The sequence below is a fragment of the Abrus precatorius genome, unplaced genomic scaffold, assembly GCF_003935025.1.
Source record: "Abrus precatorius isolate BTA unplaced genomic scaffold, Abrus_2018 Scaffold8, whole genome shotgun sequence".
Lineage (NCBI taxonomy): Eukaryota > Viridiplantae > Streptophyta > Magnoliopsida > Fabales > Fabaceae > Abrus > Abrus precatorius.
The window spans coordinates 3,200,206-3,219,687 of NW_020874428.1; the positions used below are offsets into that span (position 1 = coordinate 3,200,206).

The window sequence follows — 19,482 nt, forward strand, 5'->3', positions numbered from 1 at the left end:
TTATTATTATTTATTTTATTATAATTATGAAACATATAATTGCATAAATATGTTCTTAACAATAAATGTATCTTTAAATTACTGATGACTTATGGCCTCTTTTGTTGTTAAAGATTATATTGCAAACAAACAAATATACATTAATTTAATATAATCAGCTATTATCATGGTGTATTTAAAAATTTCAACTGTTTCCAATTTTAATATTTTTTTTGTTAGGGTTTACTAATCTTACTTTTAATTCAACAATGTCTAATTACATTACAATCTATGGATAAATCACATAATTCAGTGGTTAGAAGCCGACAGCTGCAAATTATGAACATAATTCAGTAGTATGTCTTAAGCAAAAAGAAAATATAACAAAAATGTGACACGTGGGGTAATTTAGCTCCATAATCATAAATGAGTGTCCAAATTGATGTAATTAATTTTTAATTAAATCCGTTTGAACACAATCTTACGAGGCTTTTCTATCTCCCAAGATCGATCCCCGTGTGATGGTGTATTCAATGTCAGTTTCGAAGAAGCAGAAAGTGTCACAGAGAAGAAATGGGAGAAAGAGACTCATATAGTATTATACTATTATTTTTCGTATTATATTAATATTAATTACCATATATATTAATGAATTTAGCCATTTATCCATGTCCTGATAAAAGGAACAGGGAGATTCAGAAGAAGTAATAAAGAGTGAGTGGTATAAAGAAGAAGAAGAAGAAGAGGAGGAAAAATGAGAAAACCCTAATTGGAGGATGTGATATGATTATATATGATCGATGGAAGAGAAACCCTAGAATCGGAGGGGTATAATCGACGGCGACGTAGATGCTTGTTGTGGTTGGAGTGTCGTGGGATCTGAATTGGTTCCTGCAACTCTTAGTCTCCGTTATCGTTGTGGCCGTTGGGGTTCACATTTTCGTCAAAACCACTGCTTCCAAGTACTTCGAGGTTGACGCCAATTTCGAAGGGGATCAACACCCTCTCCCCGACGCAATGCCTGGCATTCTCGCCGCCGGCGACACTCTCTGCGCCGTCTGCGCAACACGCGCCACCAAAAAGTGTTCCCGCTGTAAAGCCGTTCGATATTGGTACGTTATTTTGTTTATGAGTTTCTTTTTGTTTATTAGTTTTGGTTATTAGTTAGTTGAGTGTGTTTCGCGATGTGAATTCAGGGGTTAGTGATCAAATTGACAGGTTTATGTCGTTTGTTTTCCTGGGTTGGGAGCTATACTTTGGAGGGTATGAGAATGGAGGATAATTTTTTTTTTTAATTTCTAATTAATATGGTTTAATTTCATAATTTTTTTAAATAAAAGTCATGAACTGATAAATTAGGATTAATTTAACGTGTTAAGTTTTTATTTTATAAATATTAATTATTTTAAATTGAAAAATAAATATTTATTTTTTCCTCTCTTTCTCTCCAAAACTCAACTAAATTTAGTGGTTGAGTTTTTGTTTTTTAATAGAAAAAGAAAAGTAACTGAATTTAGTTTGCATGTTGTGCGTGTTGATTTTTCAGCTCACAAGAATGCCAGCAGTCGCATTGGAAGTCTGGGCATAAAACGACATGCAAGGATTTTTCGGCTCAAAATGGGGCAACAACTAATCGAGGGTTAAAGGCTTCTGTTGCTGGGAGTAAAAGCTCCACTTCAATTGCACTCATACCTGCCTCTGGAGCAACGCCTTCCAGGCCAATCAAGCAGCCTAAAGATGTAATTTTCTTTATTGAAGTATTGACAAATTCATATTATGTGCATTGCTTACCATAGGAAGTCAAGGGGAAAAGGCAATTTTGAGGCACTAGGTTTAGATGACTTGAAACAAGATGCCAAAATGCATGCACCTTCGTAAAGAAAATAGTTACCATTAGGGTAAAAAAAATACTCTACCCTTGTCTATTTTGCGTTAGTTTTCCATGTTAAGTAATTGCTCAAGATAATAAGAATATATGATTATGATTTCCAATTGTCAAAACCTTAGCTACTTGTTCCATTGTGTCAGTGCCTCTGACTTTATTGTGTATATGGGGACAAATCTTATATATATATATATATGTAAGATAGAACACCGCTAGAATTTGGGATTAAACACACTAATTGAATAGACAATTACAGCAGAAGCTGTCTTTGTTTTAACAACTCTAACAGATAATAACCCTGTCCAAAGAACTTCCAAATCTACACATAAACTGTCTATTTTCATACAGTGCATATCATATATGACAATTACATATCTGCTTCTCCTTAACTTAATTACTGTCTACAATCAAACCATGTATAAAATTACTGCTCCTACAGATCAGCCAACATGACGATTAATATTAATATGAATATTTTAATATTATATTTAATAATACACGAGTGCTCTTGATAGTAATTATTAATTCCTGATAGTAATTATCAATTCCCATCATATTTTCTCACTTGCTCACCAAAATTATATGTTTTATCTTCTTTAGGTTCTTTTTCCTTATGATGAATTTGTCAATTTTTTTAACTGGAACAAGCCAGGATTTCCTCCTTGTGGACTCTTGAATTGTGGAAACAGGTTTGCCCTTTTTTCAAGCTTAAGCTTTATTTTGCTGTCCGCAATTAATTGTGATTTGAGGATTTGGGAAATGAAATACATTATTGAAATTTTTTTCAGTTGCTTTGCAAATGTGGTTCTTCAGTGTCTCTCATTCACAAGACCACTCGTTGCCTACTTGTTAGAGAAGGGCCACCACAGAGAGTGTAATGTCATAACTCAGAGCTTTGGTTATCGCTGGATGTCAATTATTCCTCATGTCATGCTTACGTTGTTGTTGGTGGTTCTTCAGGCTGTTGTAATGATTGGTGCTTTCTATGTGATTTTGAAAATCATGTTGAAAGAACAAGGCTAAGTTCACAGGCATTTTCTCCAATGAATATTCTCTCTCGTTTGCCTAATATTGGTGGTACACTCGGTTACGGAAGACAAGAGGATGCTCATGAGTTCATGAGGTTGTTTTTACATGCAACATTGTCATTTCATTTCTTGTAGTGAATTATTCATTGACTGTTAGCTAAGATGTCTGTCTTATGAGTTTGGCAAAATGTAGATGGTAACTTTTTCAATATTTTTTCTGTAGGTTTTCCATTGATACTATGCAATCTGTTTGCCTTGATGAATTTGGTGGAGAAAAAGCTGTCCCTCCTAACTTTCAGGAGACAACTCTTATTCAACACATTTTTGGTGGCCGCCTTCAATCTGAGGTTAGGCATCTAATCAGACTGAAATAAACACTTTCTTGTTAGAGTGGTTGCCTTCTGTTGTTTCATTACATGAGTAATAAATAAAAATATAGAGACTAATGATTATGATGGCATGGGATCATTAATTTCTTGTGTTTTTTCCCACTATCTTTGAACTCAAGAAGTTTGTCTAGTGTAAGTGCTAAGACTCCATAATGGTGTAGAACTCCATTTAAGGTTGAGCTTTGGAGAGTAACCTAATAGCCTATTTTGTTTCTGTTTTTAAGAACAGTTTTATGTTTTCAGAAATAATCAAACAGTAATAATACCTGTTTGAATGAATGTTTTCTGTTTTTAATTTCCAAATACAATATAACACAATACACAAGTCAAAAACAAGTAAGCAATAAAAATTCATTTTAGTTTATGGTTTGGAAAATGGAAACAATAAAAAGGCATGAACAGCACTATAATTAATGGAAATATCGTAAAATTGTAATTATCAGCATGGTTATCGAAACTGGATTCATACAAATATTGTGTATTGTAAGATTCATAATCAATAACTAAGATTACCATGAAAAATATGTTAACATAAAGAAACATAAAAATACATCTATGTATTGATATTCTAAAGTAATAGCTAATGGAAATTTTGTAAAATTGGAATTATTGGCATGGTTACCAAAGCTGGATTCATAAAAATATTGTGTATTGTAAAATTCATGATCAATAACTAAGAATACCATAAAAAATATGTTAACATAAAGAAACATTAAAAATACATCTATATATCGACATTCTAAAGTAATAGTTAATATAGGGAAACATAAACTTCAAAATATGGCAAGATTGAAGCCGTAACAGTCACAAGACAAAAAAAGGACTACTGAATTCAGCTGTATATCCCATAAAAAAAACCCAAAAATTACAGAGGTCACTATTTCCTATTCTAAATGCCTAATCTCATGATCATCATTGATCTTCAAGATCAATGTCATTTAGTTCCAGGGCCGGGTAGTGCTGCTGTCAGCCACTACAGATCTTCCATTGTGGTGCATTTTTCTTTATCAGATGTCATGGTCACTTGAGGCCCAAATAGCAGGGTTTTTGGCAGTGATAGTACTGCTACAGTGGGCAGGGAGAAAAGCCACTTTTGCTCTCAGAATGGTGTCATTTTATTTATTTATTTATTTATTTTTGAAAGGGGGAAGGAGGAGGAGTGTGATTAGGAAAAAAGTTCACTTTTTTCACTTTATTTTAGAACATTAAGAAACCCTAAACTCAAGTATTTTCCCATGCTTCTCATCTTTTCTTTTGTTTGAAACCTCTCTTCTCTTTGTTCAGCCTCTGTTTCTGTGACCAGAACCACCCATCGCTGTTGGTTTATTCAGGCAACACCCTTCACTCTTCTATCCACCTCTGATCTGAACATTAGTTTCTTGGAGGCTTGGAGCTAGAAAACCAACAAAGAAAGTCAATGATATGCATTTAACTTCTAGTGTATATTGTTTCAAGTTTAAAACAAATACTTGTTTTCCTTTTCTAGCTTGGCATCTCTTCTTCAAAAGCAAGGTACTCGTGTATGCATCCATGAAGCATCAATTGGTAAGCAAGCATCAATAGTTTTTTTTCTTAGTATTAGGTGTGGGTATCATTGGAAGGGGTAGAATGGCACTTTCCCTCCAAATTCACACGAAAAACTTGCAAAATACCGACACCCCCTTCTCCCCTCCCCTCCCCTCCTCCAGGAATTGCTGTCCGGTGGACAACTTGAACCCTAACCTGCTTTAATGCATAATATGGTTGATCAAGAATTGTGTGATAGAGATTCTTTCAATTCAGCTGCAATACATATTCAAGTTCTGATTCAGCACCAGAAACTGTTTAGGATGTGATCTGAATTGCTGAATCTCTGAATATAATTGAAACACACTAATTGTATTGCAATTCATAGATTGTGACATGGTAACAATGATTATTGATTTACAATTTCACACTGCAGAAACAAGAAGAATCAAATGGTCTGTATAATTTTTTTTTTGAACTTTTTTGTTCTTCAAAACTGTTTACAAGTTCTGTTTTACAGAATTGATTTCAAAATCAATAAAAAAAACTGAACCAAACATGGATAAGTGGATATGCCCCATTATCTCTGTAGGTTGAAATTTCTTGTTCTCTTTAGATGAATACAATTACAAACCTTGTCTCTCTTTATATAGTCAGTGTTTGGAGAAATTGCATTAGAGTCTTATTCTTGTTTCTCAATTTTTTTATGAGTTAAAAACTTTTTAAAAATTGAGCTTATTGTTCAATATGCAATATTTTAAGATTTCCCACATTGGTTAGCAATAGAGTCAGAATATTCTTTACAAAGGCTTTGGTAGTCTTCTTCCTATGAACTAACTTTTGGAAGTGAGTTAGATCTAAGTTTGTTAATACAATTATTATGGCAATGCAGTTGTACTTGCTGTTATTTACAGACTAGCACATACCTTTTCAGTATATTCGGGAATAACACCTTTGTAAAATGTCATGAAATGCATTGTGTTATTTTGATGCTGAGTGCTGACATGGATGCGGCTGTTTGTCTTGTTCTTTTTTCTTGTGAAACTAAATAGGTGATTTGCACAAAATGTGATAAGATTTCAAATCAGTATGAAAATATGATGGACTTGACAGTTGAAATTCATGGAGATGCTGCCTCATTGGAGGAATGTCTGGACCAGTTTACTGCCAGGGAGAGGCTTGATGGGGAAAATATGTATAAATGTGAGGGGTAAGGTTACCCTGCCCATTGAATGATACTTGTACCTTGACAAGGTTTATTGTCACATTCCATATTGTTTCTTGCCATTGATGTCAGCTTGCTTTAAAAATAATATTTAGTTATACTCAGAGTTTTTGTAGTTTGATTAATTGAATGTAGATGATGAGAGAACATGAGAATTTTATATTACAAGTCATAGTAGTTAATTCCGGATAGCAGCGCGGAGCGGCTGACTCCCAAAACACTATAGCGGGATAGCAGGATGTCTGCTATTGCAGACAATCAAAACAGCAAAGGAAAATAGATCAAATAGTGGTCATTCATCGAAAAAATCTCTAATGCAGATGGTCTCGCTGGAAAATGTCTCACTATTATTAGAAAATATCTACATCTTGTCAGAACTAGTTTCGGTTTCGCTGGAGATAAAGAAGAAAATTGAAACCTGGCTGGAAATGGTGACTCACATGAGAAAGTGGTACTGGAGATGGAGGACAAAGCAAAAGAACGAGAGAACCAAAGATGGAGGTAGGGTTCGATCTTGACTTGTGAGGACAGAAGAGAAATTGCTATGTAAGTAGGAGGCAAAATCCTAAGATTGCCCCCCTTAAAAAGCTTTCCAACTTTAAGAAAGGGAGGGTAAACTTGTCCTTTTGCCCATTTTTGATATAGCAATTATGATGGCCACAGTTTTCACCTTTCATGGTCACAAATTGTGGTCACTACACAGAACCATGACGCGACAGCCCTAGGATCACAGCAGGGAGCTGCTCCTCCGCGATCTCGCCCACTATTCCCGCTATTGACTACTATGTTACAAATTGAAATGGAAGTTGGCCCCTCTCCCTCTAGTCGTTCAAAAATTAAGTTCAAAGATGTTCTGTAATAGTAAAAACATTGATAGTAATGATGTAAAATATTGTTAGCTTTAAAACTAAATTCAAAATTTGTGCCAGGGAACTATTAAAAAACATTTGTGGTCTCATCTGCATAAAGGTGACCATACCCCTTAATTTTAATGACCAAGATATTGAGGTAAGAGTTTAGGCTTTCCAAAAAAATTATGTTAATTACATTCTAAATGGAATCTTTTTGAACTGATCCGTGTCCCCATAATAATGATCCAAATTGATAACTATTACTATAAAAATCTTTATTGGATTCAATTATGTATGTTGCATTATGAGTTTAAGTTATCAGCTTTCTTAATTTAGCTTTTATTGAAGAATTTGGAAGTGTTGATCATATGATGTATCAATGTCAAATCATGATGCTTATGTTGACATATGTCAATAGCTTTGTAGTTTTCTGGCCATTACAAAATGAATATTGCTTGAGAATTAACCATAATAATTATCCTCATTATAGTTGTGGGTTTTGGTCTTTGTTATACTAGATTTCTAATTCAGTTCTGTTTCCTATTAAAAAATATAGGCTTGTGACTTTTCTTTTTTTTTTTGGAAAATTTTAAGTGTGTATTTTGTTAACCAAGATGCACAATTTGGGAAGATTTTATAAATAGGAAACTTTCAATGGTGGAAAGTGAGTGTTGTCAATGAAAATAAAATTCAAACATTTGCCTTTGATAATGTATTTTTGCTGTTAGATCCTGTTCTTAAAATAAGCTTTCCTGCTGCTTGTCAGGTGCAAGGATTATGTCAAGGCATGGAAACGTCTTACAATAAAATGTGCTCCAAATATTCTTACAATTGCCTTGAAAAGATTTCAGGTCTGAGTGATTTGATTAATTTGATCTAGACATGCTTGCTAAGTTGTCTGATGCTATAAGCTGTTAAACTTTAGATATCAACTGTATAATTCTAGTACTTTCTCATCATGTTTTCCATGTGATATATGAATTGTATGGATGTTAATTTAGCATGATTACATAGCATACTTTCAGCACATTAACTTTTACATCTACTAGTATATAAAAGCTTGAAAGGCTTATATGCGTTGTTAACTTCTCCTATCAAGTTTTCTTATGTTTATTTTTTGGGGGTGTTGTGTGCATGCAGAGTGGGAGGTTCGGGAAACTTAACAAGAGAATAGCCTTCCCTGAGACTTTAAATCTTAGCCCCTACATGAGTGAAGCTGGAGATGGATCTGATATTTATAAGCTATATGCTGTTGTAGTACATATTGATATGCTAAATGCTTCATTTTTTGGTCATTACATCTGCTACATCAAGGATTTCCAGGGAAACTGGTATAGGATTGATGACTGGAAGGTAGATATCCGTGTCTCCCAATCCAAGTTTGAATATTTTTCTTTTTGGCCACTGAGTACTCTGAATGTACTTGAACATGCAGTAAACTTAGCCTCATTTGTGTTGCCTTACATTTCTCAGGTTACGAGCGTGGAGTTGGAAGATGTACTTTCTCAGGGAGCATATATGCTGTTGTATAGCAGGTATTCTTGTTACCATGTATTGAAGAGGCTAATGCTCTCTCTCTTTCTCTCACACAAATTAATCCAGTGTGTCTGTGGTTTCTATCTTCCACTTCTGGTGCCTGAACGACATTGCCCTTTGAACATGGTTTTGTCAGATGGGATGTGAATTTTCATATGATAGAATATCTATTCAGGCTCAATTAAAATCGAATCCTATCTTTTCATCTAATAGCTCAAGTTTATTCTTTATGCTGATATTAAATTGGTCTTAGTCTCGGGTTATCTATGAAGAAAATAATCACCCTTGTCTTAAAAGTCAAATTTTAGTTATTCTGTGCGGAAGTCCACATAGCAGCTTTGTATCCATGGTCCCAAGTTGAGCTAGCAAGTACAGGTTTGAGTGTTCTTACCTTTGTTAAGTGGTTTTGATGACTAACAAGACCTGCATTAGATCGTTTGATTTTTTGAATCATTGAAAAGACCAACTGTTATAACAACAGATCAACCTTTTTATATGGAGTAAATCATCAGTTCCTTGAATTACAATCACCAATCATTTTAGTTCCTGAAATTTTGAAAAAAAGTCTCCTTGAAATTGACAATTGGTGATCTGTTCAGTTCCTGACGATAGGATCTGTCAATTTGATCCTTGACTTTGGCAAATGAGTTAATTTGGTCCCCAACTTCAAAATGCTTCAATTAATTTGATCCCTGACATTAAGACCAAATTGACTTGTTAGAACTCTCAGATTTATAGTGAGAAAAAGAGGGATATTGTATTAATTAAAATGAGAATTATAGAACCAATATTCTGGACTCTAACAAGCTCAAAGCCTGCGGCTCCTTCAGAGGAATGCTCTATGCATTCTATGCCAAGCAAAACTGCTTCACAACACACTACTATACTGCTGCCTCCCTTCTACCCCTTCTCTCATTGTGTTCCCTTTCATATGCCACAGTCACTCTCCCCAGTTGTAAACTAACTTGCATATTCCCTCTATTTGGTCTTGTGCCCTTTTTACCCAGCTCATATTACTTATGGTTGTCAAATTCCAGGACTAACTTGTTTGTTTGTTAAGCTTCATCTTTCAATGTATTCTGTTGTGGCCTTTTCTTTGGTTTACATTGGTGAATATATGCTTATATTACAAATCTCAAATAAAGAATGTTTGTGATAATTGAAGTTGGGCCAGATGCATGTTGCTTTTCTGAACAGTTATTAGTGTCAATTTCTTTCTGAGAAGAATGTTAAATATTGCTTGATTTGATCCTGGACAGGTGTAGTGCCAGGCCATCAGGCCTTCATATTCAAACAAATGAATCTTCAGGGATAGCAGAAGTGCGAACAATGGAAGTTAAAGTGGAGCCTGGACAAACTGAACAAGATGAATGCCTCTCAAATATGAAGACTTTGAGTTGTAGTAGAGGTTGTGGAGTTTTTCCACCTGATAATAGTCCAGAACCAAACCTCAGCTATGACCACGAGTCTTCTACTGGATTGAACTCAAAAACTAAGAGAGAGCGGTTTGAAGATATAGACGTGATTGATGTTGATTCAACTGGTACTGCAGATGAGATTTCTTGCATTGCTGTTGAATCATCTTATGTGCCTATTTCTCAAGCCAGCAAAGATCTGGGGGATGTAGATGTTAGCAGATCTTTAGAAGAGACTTCAGGCTGCATGGAAGAGCAAAATGATACTAACATGGCCAAGTCTGGTCCTTGTCTAGGTTTACTGAATGACTCTTCCTTCTTTGATAACCCTTCTTCTGTTTCAAGGAATCATCAACGAAACGTGGAAGATGATTCAGAACATACAGATGTGGTTAAAGGCAAGTTGATTGCTGCTAAAGATAATGCATATTATGGTAATGGATTCGTCAGTGAAAATAAGTTCGCTATTCCAGTTGAAGATGCTAGCACACATTTTTCTGGCATTGGTTCTTTTCCCAATGAAAATGACAAAGGAAATGGAATTAAGAAAGTGGAAAATATCAGCTGACTTCAAGGAGCCGCTATTTTTGTCGTGTCTTCATATCATTTGATTATCCCATCATCGAAAGGTGGTGAGTTGGGAAATTTTTGTCTGGGGTTTCATTATTTGCAGGAACCTTGGATCTCATTGTAACATTTCCAGATGGATTTTCTAATTTAATTTTACTGATAGAAAACAACTGTCCTTATTTCCCTTCACTCTTTGTAAATAAGACAACAAATTTCTAGGTTGCCGCGTACCTCCATCGTTGGGTATGTTTAGTATAATTAATTTTGAAAATTTAGTTTTCGAAAATTTTAACCAATCATAGGCTAACTGAAATCAGTTCTTGATCCTGAATGTCTTTAATATTTGTTAAATTAATTAATGGTTTTTCTAATTTCTGCCTAGGGACACATGATATGAGAAAAAATATATATATTAAAAAATATAGCATTTAATAATTTTTATGCCTTAAATTCTGTAATATTTTGTTGTTATACATAAATTTTTAGCGTTTTTAGGTTAGAAAAATTGATATTTTTTTTTTGCTCAAAGAAAAAAATGATTACTCAAATGGTAATTCGCAATGTGATAGCACAAAATACTAAAACAAGCATAAGGGAATGATAACTTAACCCAACATCTACCGTCTAGTTTAGAGGCCCAAAGAGGTAGTCGACCAAAGACCAAAGAGAGATTCCATAGAGGAAGTTCATTACATCCTTCTTCTTTTTTTAAAAGAAAGGGGCCAAAAGCAAGGCCAATTTAACGAGCGAATGAGGCTGCATCATGTGCGGATCAAGACCATATATTGGGGCCTTAGTGGCTATTGGGTGTGTGTGAGCATCTACTTGAGCTGAAAGCACACGAGGCGCAGGAAAAGAAAAAGACCACAATTAACGGCTTTTGCTTTTCAACATTTTCCTTCACTAATCTAATCTTATTATTCTAATGAAAAAAAAATACTTGTCTTGTGGATGGGGCTTGAGCATTGACTTGTAATTGCACAACACAGCAAAGCAAAAGAAGACAAAGATTCCTTAACGAGGAGCCAAAAGGAGCCAAGAATAGAGGGTTGCTTCTTGCTTTTGCTCTAAGAGGGTCAATTACAAATCACACGAGTCACAGACAAAACCCAAGCCCTCCCCTTTGACAATTGACATTGTTGATCCACTTTGAAACTCTGTGGTCCTTTCTCTTCCTTTTATGCAAAGTAAAATGATTAAATAAATGTGCCAGCAGTTTTTTGTTTGCCCGCTGAGTGTACCCTTTTTATTTTTCAACCCGAATCCAAAGCATATAGATAGCTATGGCCTTTAAGCGGAGTCAACTACTTATCTTATCTAATAGACTAATGCCATAGACATAGACATCCTATTTTGCATCGAAATTTATGATTAAGCCACACAACACAACCCCAACACACCCGTGTGTGGCGTGTGCGTGTGCCTTGTCATCATCACAGTGTCAAGTGTCAACCATCTAACACCAACAAAAAGAGTTCCCGAGGAAGCTTCCTACCTCGCTTCCTACTTCTTGAGCTCCCTTTCCCTTTTTCACTTTTTTTCTGCTCCAAAGTCCATTTTAAACACACAATCCAAACCCAACCCTGTTGTGTTCTCCAACACACTCTCACTCACCACTGTGTCCGTGTGTTTGTTTTCTTATCCACTCAACGAAGCTGTTGCTGCTTCAGTTCTATAAGGTACTTTTTCTCACCTTGATTGATTTTGTTCTTCTGTCATCATCATAGTACTGTTTGGGGGTAATTCATAAGTTATTCAAACCCCTTCCAGCATGTGTTTCCTGAGTGAACTTTTCTTTTTTATTTGGATTTTGGATTATCCTTTTTATTTAGTCATTATGTGAGGGTTTCTACAAAAGGGGTAGTTTGCATTTCAAGTCTCAAGCTTCATGTTTGCTGGTAAAGGATAGCTTACTAAGCTAGAAGGGTGTCTTTTTTTTGTTGCCGGAGGGGGGGGGGGTTGATTCTGCACCTTCAATTGGTTATCAAAATTCAAGAAGACTCGCAATTTTTGTTGCAAATCTAAATGGGACTGGGGAAAAAGGGGCAAGTCTTGATCTTTTTGGGTGTAGATAACCTTTTGGGTTATTTGTTAAGGGCCACTCATTCAATTTGATAGTATTCATTCACATAAATTGGCTTTTATGATTGGTATAACCTTTAAAGTGGAAAAAATTGTTTTCTAAAATAACGATTTAGTTCCTTTGTTTGTTTCTGCAGTTGTTTACTCCAAATTTCTGGTCAATGGAACATAGTTTAAAAAGAAAATATCCAGAAAATGGGGATCATTTACGCTTCAACAGCTTTTCTCTAGATGACCTCAATGAAGATCTCTTGGAAAGGGTACTTTCCTGGTTACCAACTTCCTCATTCTTCCGCGCTACTTCTGTGTGCAAAAGGTGGAAATCAGCTGCTTCTTCAGTGAGTTTCAAGCTTGCTTGCTCACACATTCCTTCGCGGGATCCTTGGTTTTTGATGGTTGCTCCCAATCTCAACCAATCTATTGTCTTTGACGCTGCTCAAAACAGTTGGAAAAGACTCAATCACCCACATCTTCTGCTTGAAGACTCTAACAAAAGCTGCATGCCTGTTGCAGCCTCTGGTGGCCTTGTTTGCTACCGCAAATTGTCAGGAAACTTCATTGTGTGCAATCCTGTGAGCGGATCTTGTAGTGAACTCCCTCCATTGCATTTTGCCCCTGAAAATCAATCTCTGAATGCTGTCGTGATGAGTACAACTTTCAAAGATCAAATCTCCTACAAGATTGTGTTAATCTTTGGTGAACTTCCTAATCTCGTGTTTAAAGTCTACAACTCAAGCTCTGGCTGTTGGGAAGATGAGACTTCGCTGAGGAGAAAGGTTGATGATAATTCCATGGATTGCGATTCAACTGATGACAATGTTATTTACTTCCTTAGCAAGGCCGGAAATGTGGTGGCTAGTAGCATGCAGCGAAGCCCATCAAAGCAATATTCTTCAGTTATTACATACAAAGATGATCAAGAGATTGTGTATTTTCTTAGCTCCTCTGGGACAGTAGTTGCTTGCAATTTGACATGCAAGTGCTTCTTTGAGTATCCTAGGTTGTTGCCTGTTTTCAGTGAGTACTCCATTGATATCGTGGAGTGCAATGGTGAGATGGTGGTTGTTTTGTTATCAGAATTCTTGGAAAGCACAAGTCTTAGGGTGTGGAAATATGATGAGGCTAATCGATGCTGGCAACAGATTGCAGCCATGCCTGCAGCAATGTCTCATGAATGGTATGGAAAGAAGGCAGATATTAATTGTGTTGGAGCTGGCGATCGAATTTTTGTATGCTTGAACTCTCTTGAGCTATGTACTTACATTGTGTGTGATTTGGTGACCAACAATTGGGTTGAATTGCCAAAATGTTGCATAAATGGAGAAATCATGGAGTTCATGTCTGCATTTTCATTTGAGCCAAGAATAGAGGCTTGTGTGTGAGACTAAAATTTCCCAGCCTTGGTATCTTGATTTTGTTCATCATTCCTTTGTGTTCTATTAGCTTAAATGTTCTTTTCATTTGTACTTAGTGCAGATTGGTATGAAAATAGAGATGGAAGCTCTAACCAAATGATTGATTGCTAACTGAGATATTGTAATTCTCTTTATTGATTGTTAGATGTATACACCGTTTTCAGTTAATGGTATTATCAATGAATGACCTTGTTAACGATCCCTTCTCCTTGGTTTTTCCCTAATTGTGATGCACATGTTAGTGACAAACTGTCCAAATATTAAGGGGGGTTTGGTTTCAGATTTTTTTTTACTGTTAATTATAAAAATACAACTTTTTTTTCTGTTTTCTATTTTCATGGATTTGTATATAAAATATTGAAAATTTGTTTTCACTATTTTCTTTATAATTTTTTTGAAATAGAGAACAAAATAAAAATAAGGTGAGATTTTTATAATTAGAAGTGAAAATAAAAAAATGTAAAAACATTTTTTGGTTTGATCAATTAATTTTTTTAGCTAAATCCATTTCAGTCCTCCGAAGATATAGGTGATATGAATTTGGTCAGAAGAAAATTGACATTAATTTAGTTCTTATTTTTTACAAAATGTTGCTTTAATATCACCCTTCCTGTTAAAGAAACATAAAACTGTTGAGCATCTAATTGGTTTAAAACGCAAATGGGACGAGGTTGTCTTCTTTCTCTTTGGTTTTGACCTTTCAAAATAAGTCATTAGTATTTGTCAATTTCATATAATGGTCTAAAATGTTGAGGATCGATATGTCAAATCTCATAAATTTTAGCAGGTGGAAAATAAATGGCACAATTAAGGACTTCATTGAGAAGCTGATTACTTTCAATTATATGACCTTTTTGTTTTTTTCCTTGCCGTGTCAGTAGGGATGGAATTGTGCGGATGGAAGGATTTTACTCTAACCTTTTTAACTTAATTTAATTTATTTTAATAATAAGTTTAATTTAACTTGTTCAAAAGGAGTTTAAATTATGCTAAGTCTAAGTTTTTAAGACTTAGCATAATTTAACTTATTTAAGTAATATGTTTAAATTAAATTTTTTAAAAATTTTAATTAATTAAATAGGTTATGCTTGAACTTAAAAAAAATTTATTAGGCCTATTAGAATGACCTATTTAAAATTTATAATAATATATTAAATAATTTTATATTAAAGTTATAATATAATATTATATTAAATAAATTAAATTTTAAAATAGATAAACTCTTAAATCATAAACTCTAATCTTTTTATTGGAGTTTAAAAGTGTTCATATTATATATCTTTTAAGAGAGAGAGTTTTACTCGTTAAAGTCTGTTGCGTTATTATTGTTTGATTTATACATAACGTTGATTTGTGTTTGTTATTTTGATTATATATTTTAATAAAATAGAAATATAATTTTATTATATATTCAATGTGTTGAACCATTTTTTTTATAACTTACGTAGATAGTTTAATAGCCAATTTAAAAAAATACTTAATAACCTATTGAAGGTTTAAATACAAAGTAAACTATTAAAAAATATAATACGTTAAAGTAGACTTTTAAAAAGTATAGGCTAAACTTAATAAAAAACTTATAACAGATAATAGATCAGACTTAGGTTTCAAATTTATTGCTTATTTAAACAGTTTAATAACGTATTTTAAAAAAATACTTAACAACTTATTGAAGGTTTTAATACAAAGTAAACTATTAAAAAGGTTAATAGGTTAAAGTAAGCTTTTAAAGAGGACATGATAAACTTAAATAAAAATCATATAATAGATAATAAATCAGATTTAAGCTTCAAAATTATCAAATAAGTCAGATTTATTTATGCAAAGCTTAGCCTAATTTAGTATATTTTCATTCTTACGTATTAATATGTTGCACCATCTCATTAAAATTAATAAATAAATAACTCGTTCATTTTCTGTGCATTATATAGTTATCATTAAATTAAATTAAATTTTATAAATATTTTACAATTTAATAAAATTCTATTAATTTAAGAAATTAATTTTTTATAATAATAAATATATTATTATGTTAAATAAGTTATAGAGATAAAAATTTTAAAATGAAAATATCAATTTAAATTAAGAATTATTAAAAAAAGAGTAAACTAATACATAAAACACTTACATTTTCTCCTTAAAAATATTTGTTTAAAAAGTAAAATTCAAATTATAAGCTTAAATAAAGTTTTAGCCCTATAGAAGTTGTTATATTTGAAATTAATATTTAGAAAATTGTTAAGATTTATTCTCTAATAAATAAAGTGAATAAAAGATTAATTTTTATCATTAAACTTGGTTTCTTATGTATCATATTAGCTAATAAAATTTTAACTTAGCATTATCATGAACCCTTGATAAACCTTTATCTCAATTAATTAGCACATGTATTTAAAAATATTTTATGATGAAAGCTTAAACAATACTTTTTTATTTCATAAAAATTATTGCATTTGGAATTAGTCTTTCAAAGAATATGTTAGAATTTACTTTTCCACAAATTAAGTACAAAATTAATTTATATTATTAACCTTTATTAGTCAAGTACTGAATTAGCCAACGAAGTTTAATTTAGCATTATCACATGTTAAATATTCAACATACCATTATCTTAATTAATATATAATTGTTATAGGTGATGTGAAGGATAGACCCTAATAATCATGTCAAAACATGGTTGAATAAGATATACTTGCATGAAAATTTAGTTTTATGGCCATTTGGAAGTTGAGCTGTATGAAGAAAACAAGTTTATAGAGAAAGAAAAAAATAAAGACAAAGCAGAACACCAAATTAGAGTCCTAATTTTCAAACAAAAATATTTTTGGATAATATTTTATAATTAGAGTCCTAATTAAACAATAATATTTTTGGATGTTAAATTTCTTTCCTTTTCTATAATTTAATTTTAATTTTTTATAAAAAAATTATCTCTTTAATTTAGTTTTATTTAATATAATAAGATTTTTATTACTAATAGTTAAACTATTTAGTTGTTCTAAATTTATAATATTTAAAATTTATAAAAATATATTTTAAAATTTTAATTTAATAATAATAGTGCAAAGCTGAGAAACATACTAATTAACATAATGCTATACTAAATATTAGACATATAACAACGCAAAATTGAAATTAATAGTTAATTTAATACTTGACAAGTAGAGATTAACAAATAACTAATTTTTTATTCACTTAGTTTACTAGAAATTAAATCTTAATAAAATTATTTTGACAATTAATTTCAAATAGAACAATTTTTATAGGAATAAAAAAATTATTTTTATTTTTTATTTTAAATTATTTTTAAATATCATGTATTTGACTAAAATAAATATTTATCACATGTCTCATCTAGAATAACGGTTTTTTATTAGATAACTTAACACATAAAAACAATTAAATTTTTATTTACTTAATTTATTAAAATTTAAATCTTATCAAAATTTTAATAAATTCTAAATGTAAAAACTTTAATAAAAATTATAAACTTATTTAAACTCAAATTATATATAAAAATAGATTATCTATACGTCTTTATTAAAATTTGTATAAAGTTCATGTTAGCATCGTATCAAGACTTAAAAATTATAATATTAACATAATAAAATTGAATTATAGTATTTTGTGTTTATTTCTTTTCATCACATTACCTATTTTGCTCTCTCTCTCTTTTTAGTTTTTAAAAAATATAAATTTATTGTACAATTAGAATATTTCTTGAATTTTTTTTTACTAAAATTATGTTATTTTAGAAAATATTTATATAAATAATATTATTTAAAAATAAATTATTAATATAGGTTAATTAAACAAGAAACTTTTTATGTTAAAACAAACATAAAAGACAGTATACACTAAGATGTATCATATAATACTTTTATAAAGACGCGATATTTGTACTAAAATTATTTCAAAGATGCTTGCAAATAGAATGCGGGGTGTGTTAGTAAGTATAATAAATAAGCATCAATCAGCACTCATACTAGGGAGAAACATGTTAGATAGTGTGCTTGTTGCCAAAGAAGTAGTAGATTATACTAAAAGAAATAAAAATAAATATTTTGTGTTGAAAGTAGACTATGAAAAAACTTATGATTCAGTGAATTGAAAATACATGTTATATATGTTATGAAAGTTTGACTTTGGGGAGAAGTGAGTAAGGTGGATGGAGGCTTGTATATGTGGTGGTTATTTATCAATCCTTGTAAAAAGGAGTCCCATGAAGGAAGTGGCGATTGGTAGAAGTCTTAAATAAGGCTATCATTTATCTCTATATTTTTATTGGCAGCGAAAGGTTTGGAGGATTGATGAGAAGTGCTATTTCAAGGAGACTTTTTTTTGGGGTCAAAGTTAGTGATGGATCTGAAATCTCATTGTTACAATTTGCAGATGATACTTTGATTATAGACAAAGCTATTGAGCAAAATTTGTAGACGATAAAGGCTATTCTACGAAGCTTTGAGCTTATATTTAGGCTTAAAGTTAATTTTCATAAGAACTATATTATAGAGGTGAATGTGACAAGTGAATTTCCATATACGACATCTCGTTTTCTAAATTACAAGGTGAGGTCTTTGCTTTTTCGGTATTTAGGTATCTATGTTGAGGATAAATTAAGAAGAAGAAGTGTTTGGCAAAAAGTTTATTGAGGTACTTAATAGCAAAGTAGCATCTTGAAAGCACAAATACATTTTCATTGGGGTAGAGTGACATTGCTTAATGTTATTCTAAATAGTCTTCTACAATTATTTATCTTTTTGGAGAATGGTATCAAGTATTATCAAGGAAATAGTGAAGATTCAACATCGATTTCTTTAGAGTGACGTAAAGGAATAATCAAAAATAGCCTAGGTTAAATGGAAAAGAGTATGCATGCCAAAGAATGAGGACGGTTTGGGAGTGAGAAACATAGAATGATTTAATTGGAGCTTCTTGGGTAAATAGGTTTAGAGAGAATTGAAGTTTCTAAACTCATTTTGCTTTAATGTGCTACGGGTACGATATGGATTGTGTGCTAATATGTTAGTTTCTTTGGAGGTGACTCACAATGCTTCAGATTAGTGGAGAGATGTGGTGTGTGTAACACCCTACATTTCTCCATCTTAAATATATTGATTTTATAAAATTATAGAAAGAATAACCAACTTTTTCTTATAACAATTAATAAAAAATTTTAGAGATAAAACCTTTCATAACAGTTAATTCATATACAAACAAATTTAAAGAATAACTACATGAAATATATTACAAATTAATATATACATATCATTATCCATAACATATCAAAATTTACAGCAGTTCATGCTCATTCCCACATACTAAGGGCCTGAAACTATTCGTCTATATCATGTCAACCCTCAATTTTTGCTAAGTCCTCAACAGTTAATTCATCATTCTCTCATGGATAGGCGTCACTAGAATCCGCCATCATTTCTATATTAGGGAATCTCTTAAATGTATAACTGTTAGGTCTTTCTAATAAATTATGATCATGATAAGTAAATATATTATTCATGATCCAAGAAGGCCTTTCTATTCCTTTATATTGATAAAAACTGAGAGGCTAATGAATTTGATCATTGGTCAGGCAATCAAAAG

At 32.1% G+C, this 19,482-nt stretch overlaps 2 protein-coding genes across 3 annotated transcripts; both read left to right on the plus strand.

The window, feature by feature from the left end:
• Positions 1–477: 477 nt before the first annotated feature.
• On the plus strand, positions 478–10,674 carry LOC113846108 (ubiquitin carboxyl-terminal hydrolase 18-like). Of its 2 annotated transcripts, XM_027474018.1 has the most exons (12): positions 478–514; positions 663–1,091; positions 1,526–1,718; positions 2,465–2,553; positions 2,653–2,738; positions 2,825–2,987; positions 3,116–3,239; positions 5,840–5,997; positions 7,630–7,714; positions 8,004–8,216; positions 8,337–8,398; positions 9,659–10,545. In XM_027474018.1, the coding sequence occupies exons 2-12, from the start codon at positions 829–831 to the stop codon at positions 10,380–10,382; spliced, it is 2,160 nt and encodes a 719-aa protein (XP_027329819.1). In that variant the 5' UTR covers positions 478–514; positions 663–828; the 3' UTR covers positions 10,383–10,545. The 2 variants fall into 2 exon arrangements, with proteins under 2 accessions (XP_027329819.1, XP_027329818.1); XM_027474017.1 differs by having other exon boundaries at positions 506–1,091; positions 9,659–10,674.
• A 1,276-nt stretch (positions 10,675–11,950) lies between these two features.
• Positions 11,951–14,082, plus strand: LOC113846109 (F-box only protein 13-like). Its single transcript, XM_027474019.1, has 2 exons — positions 11,951–12,063; positions 12,604–14,082. The coding sequence occupies exon 2, from the start codon at positions 12,628–12,630 to the stop codon at positions 13,846–13,848; it is 1,221 nt and encodes a 406-aa protein (XP_027329820.1). The 5' UTR covers positions 11,951–12,063; positions 12,604–12,627; the 3' UTR covers positions 13,849–14,082.
• The last annotated feature ends 5,400 nt before the right edge of the window (positions 14,083–19,482 follow it).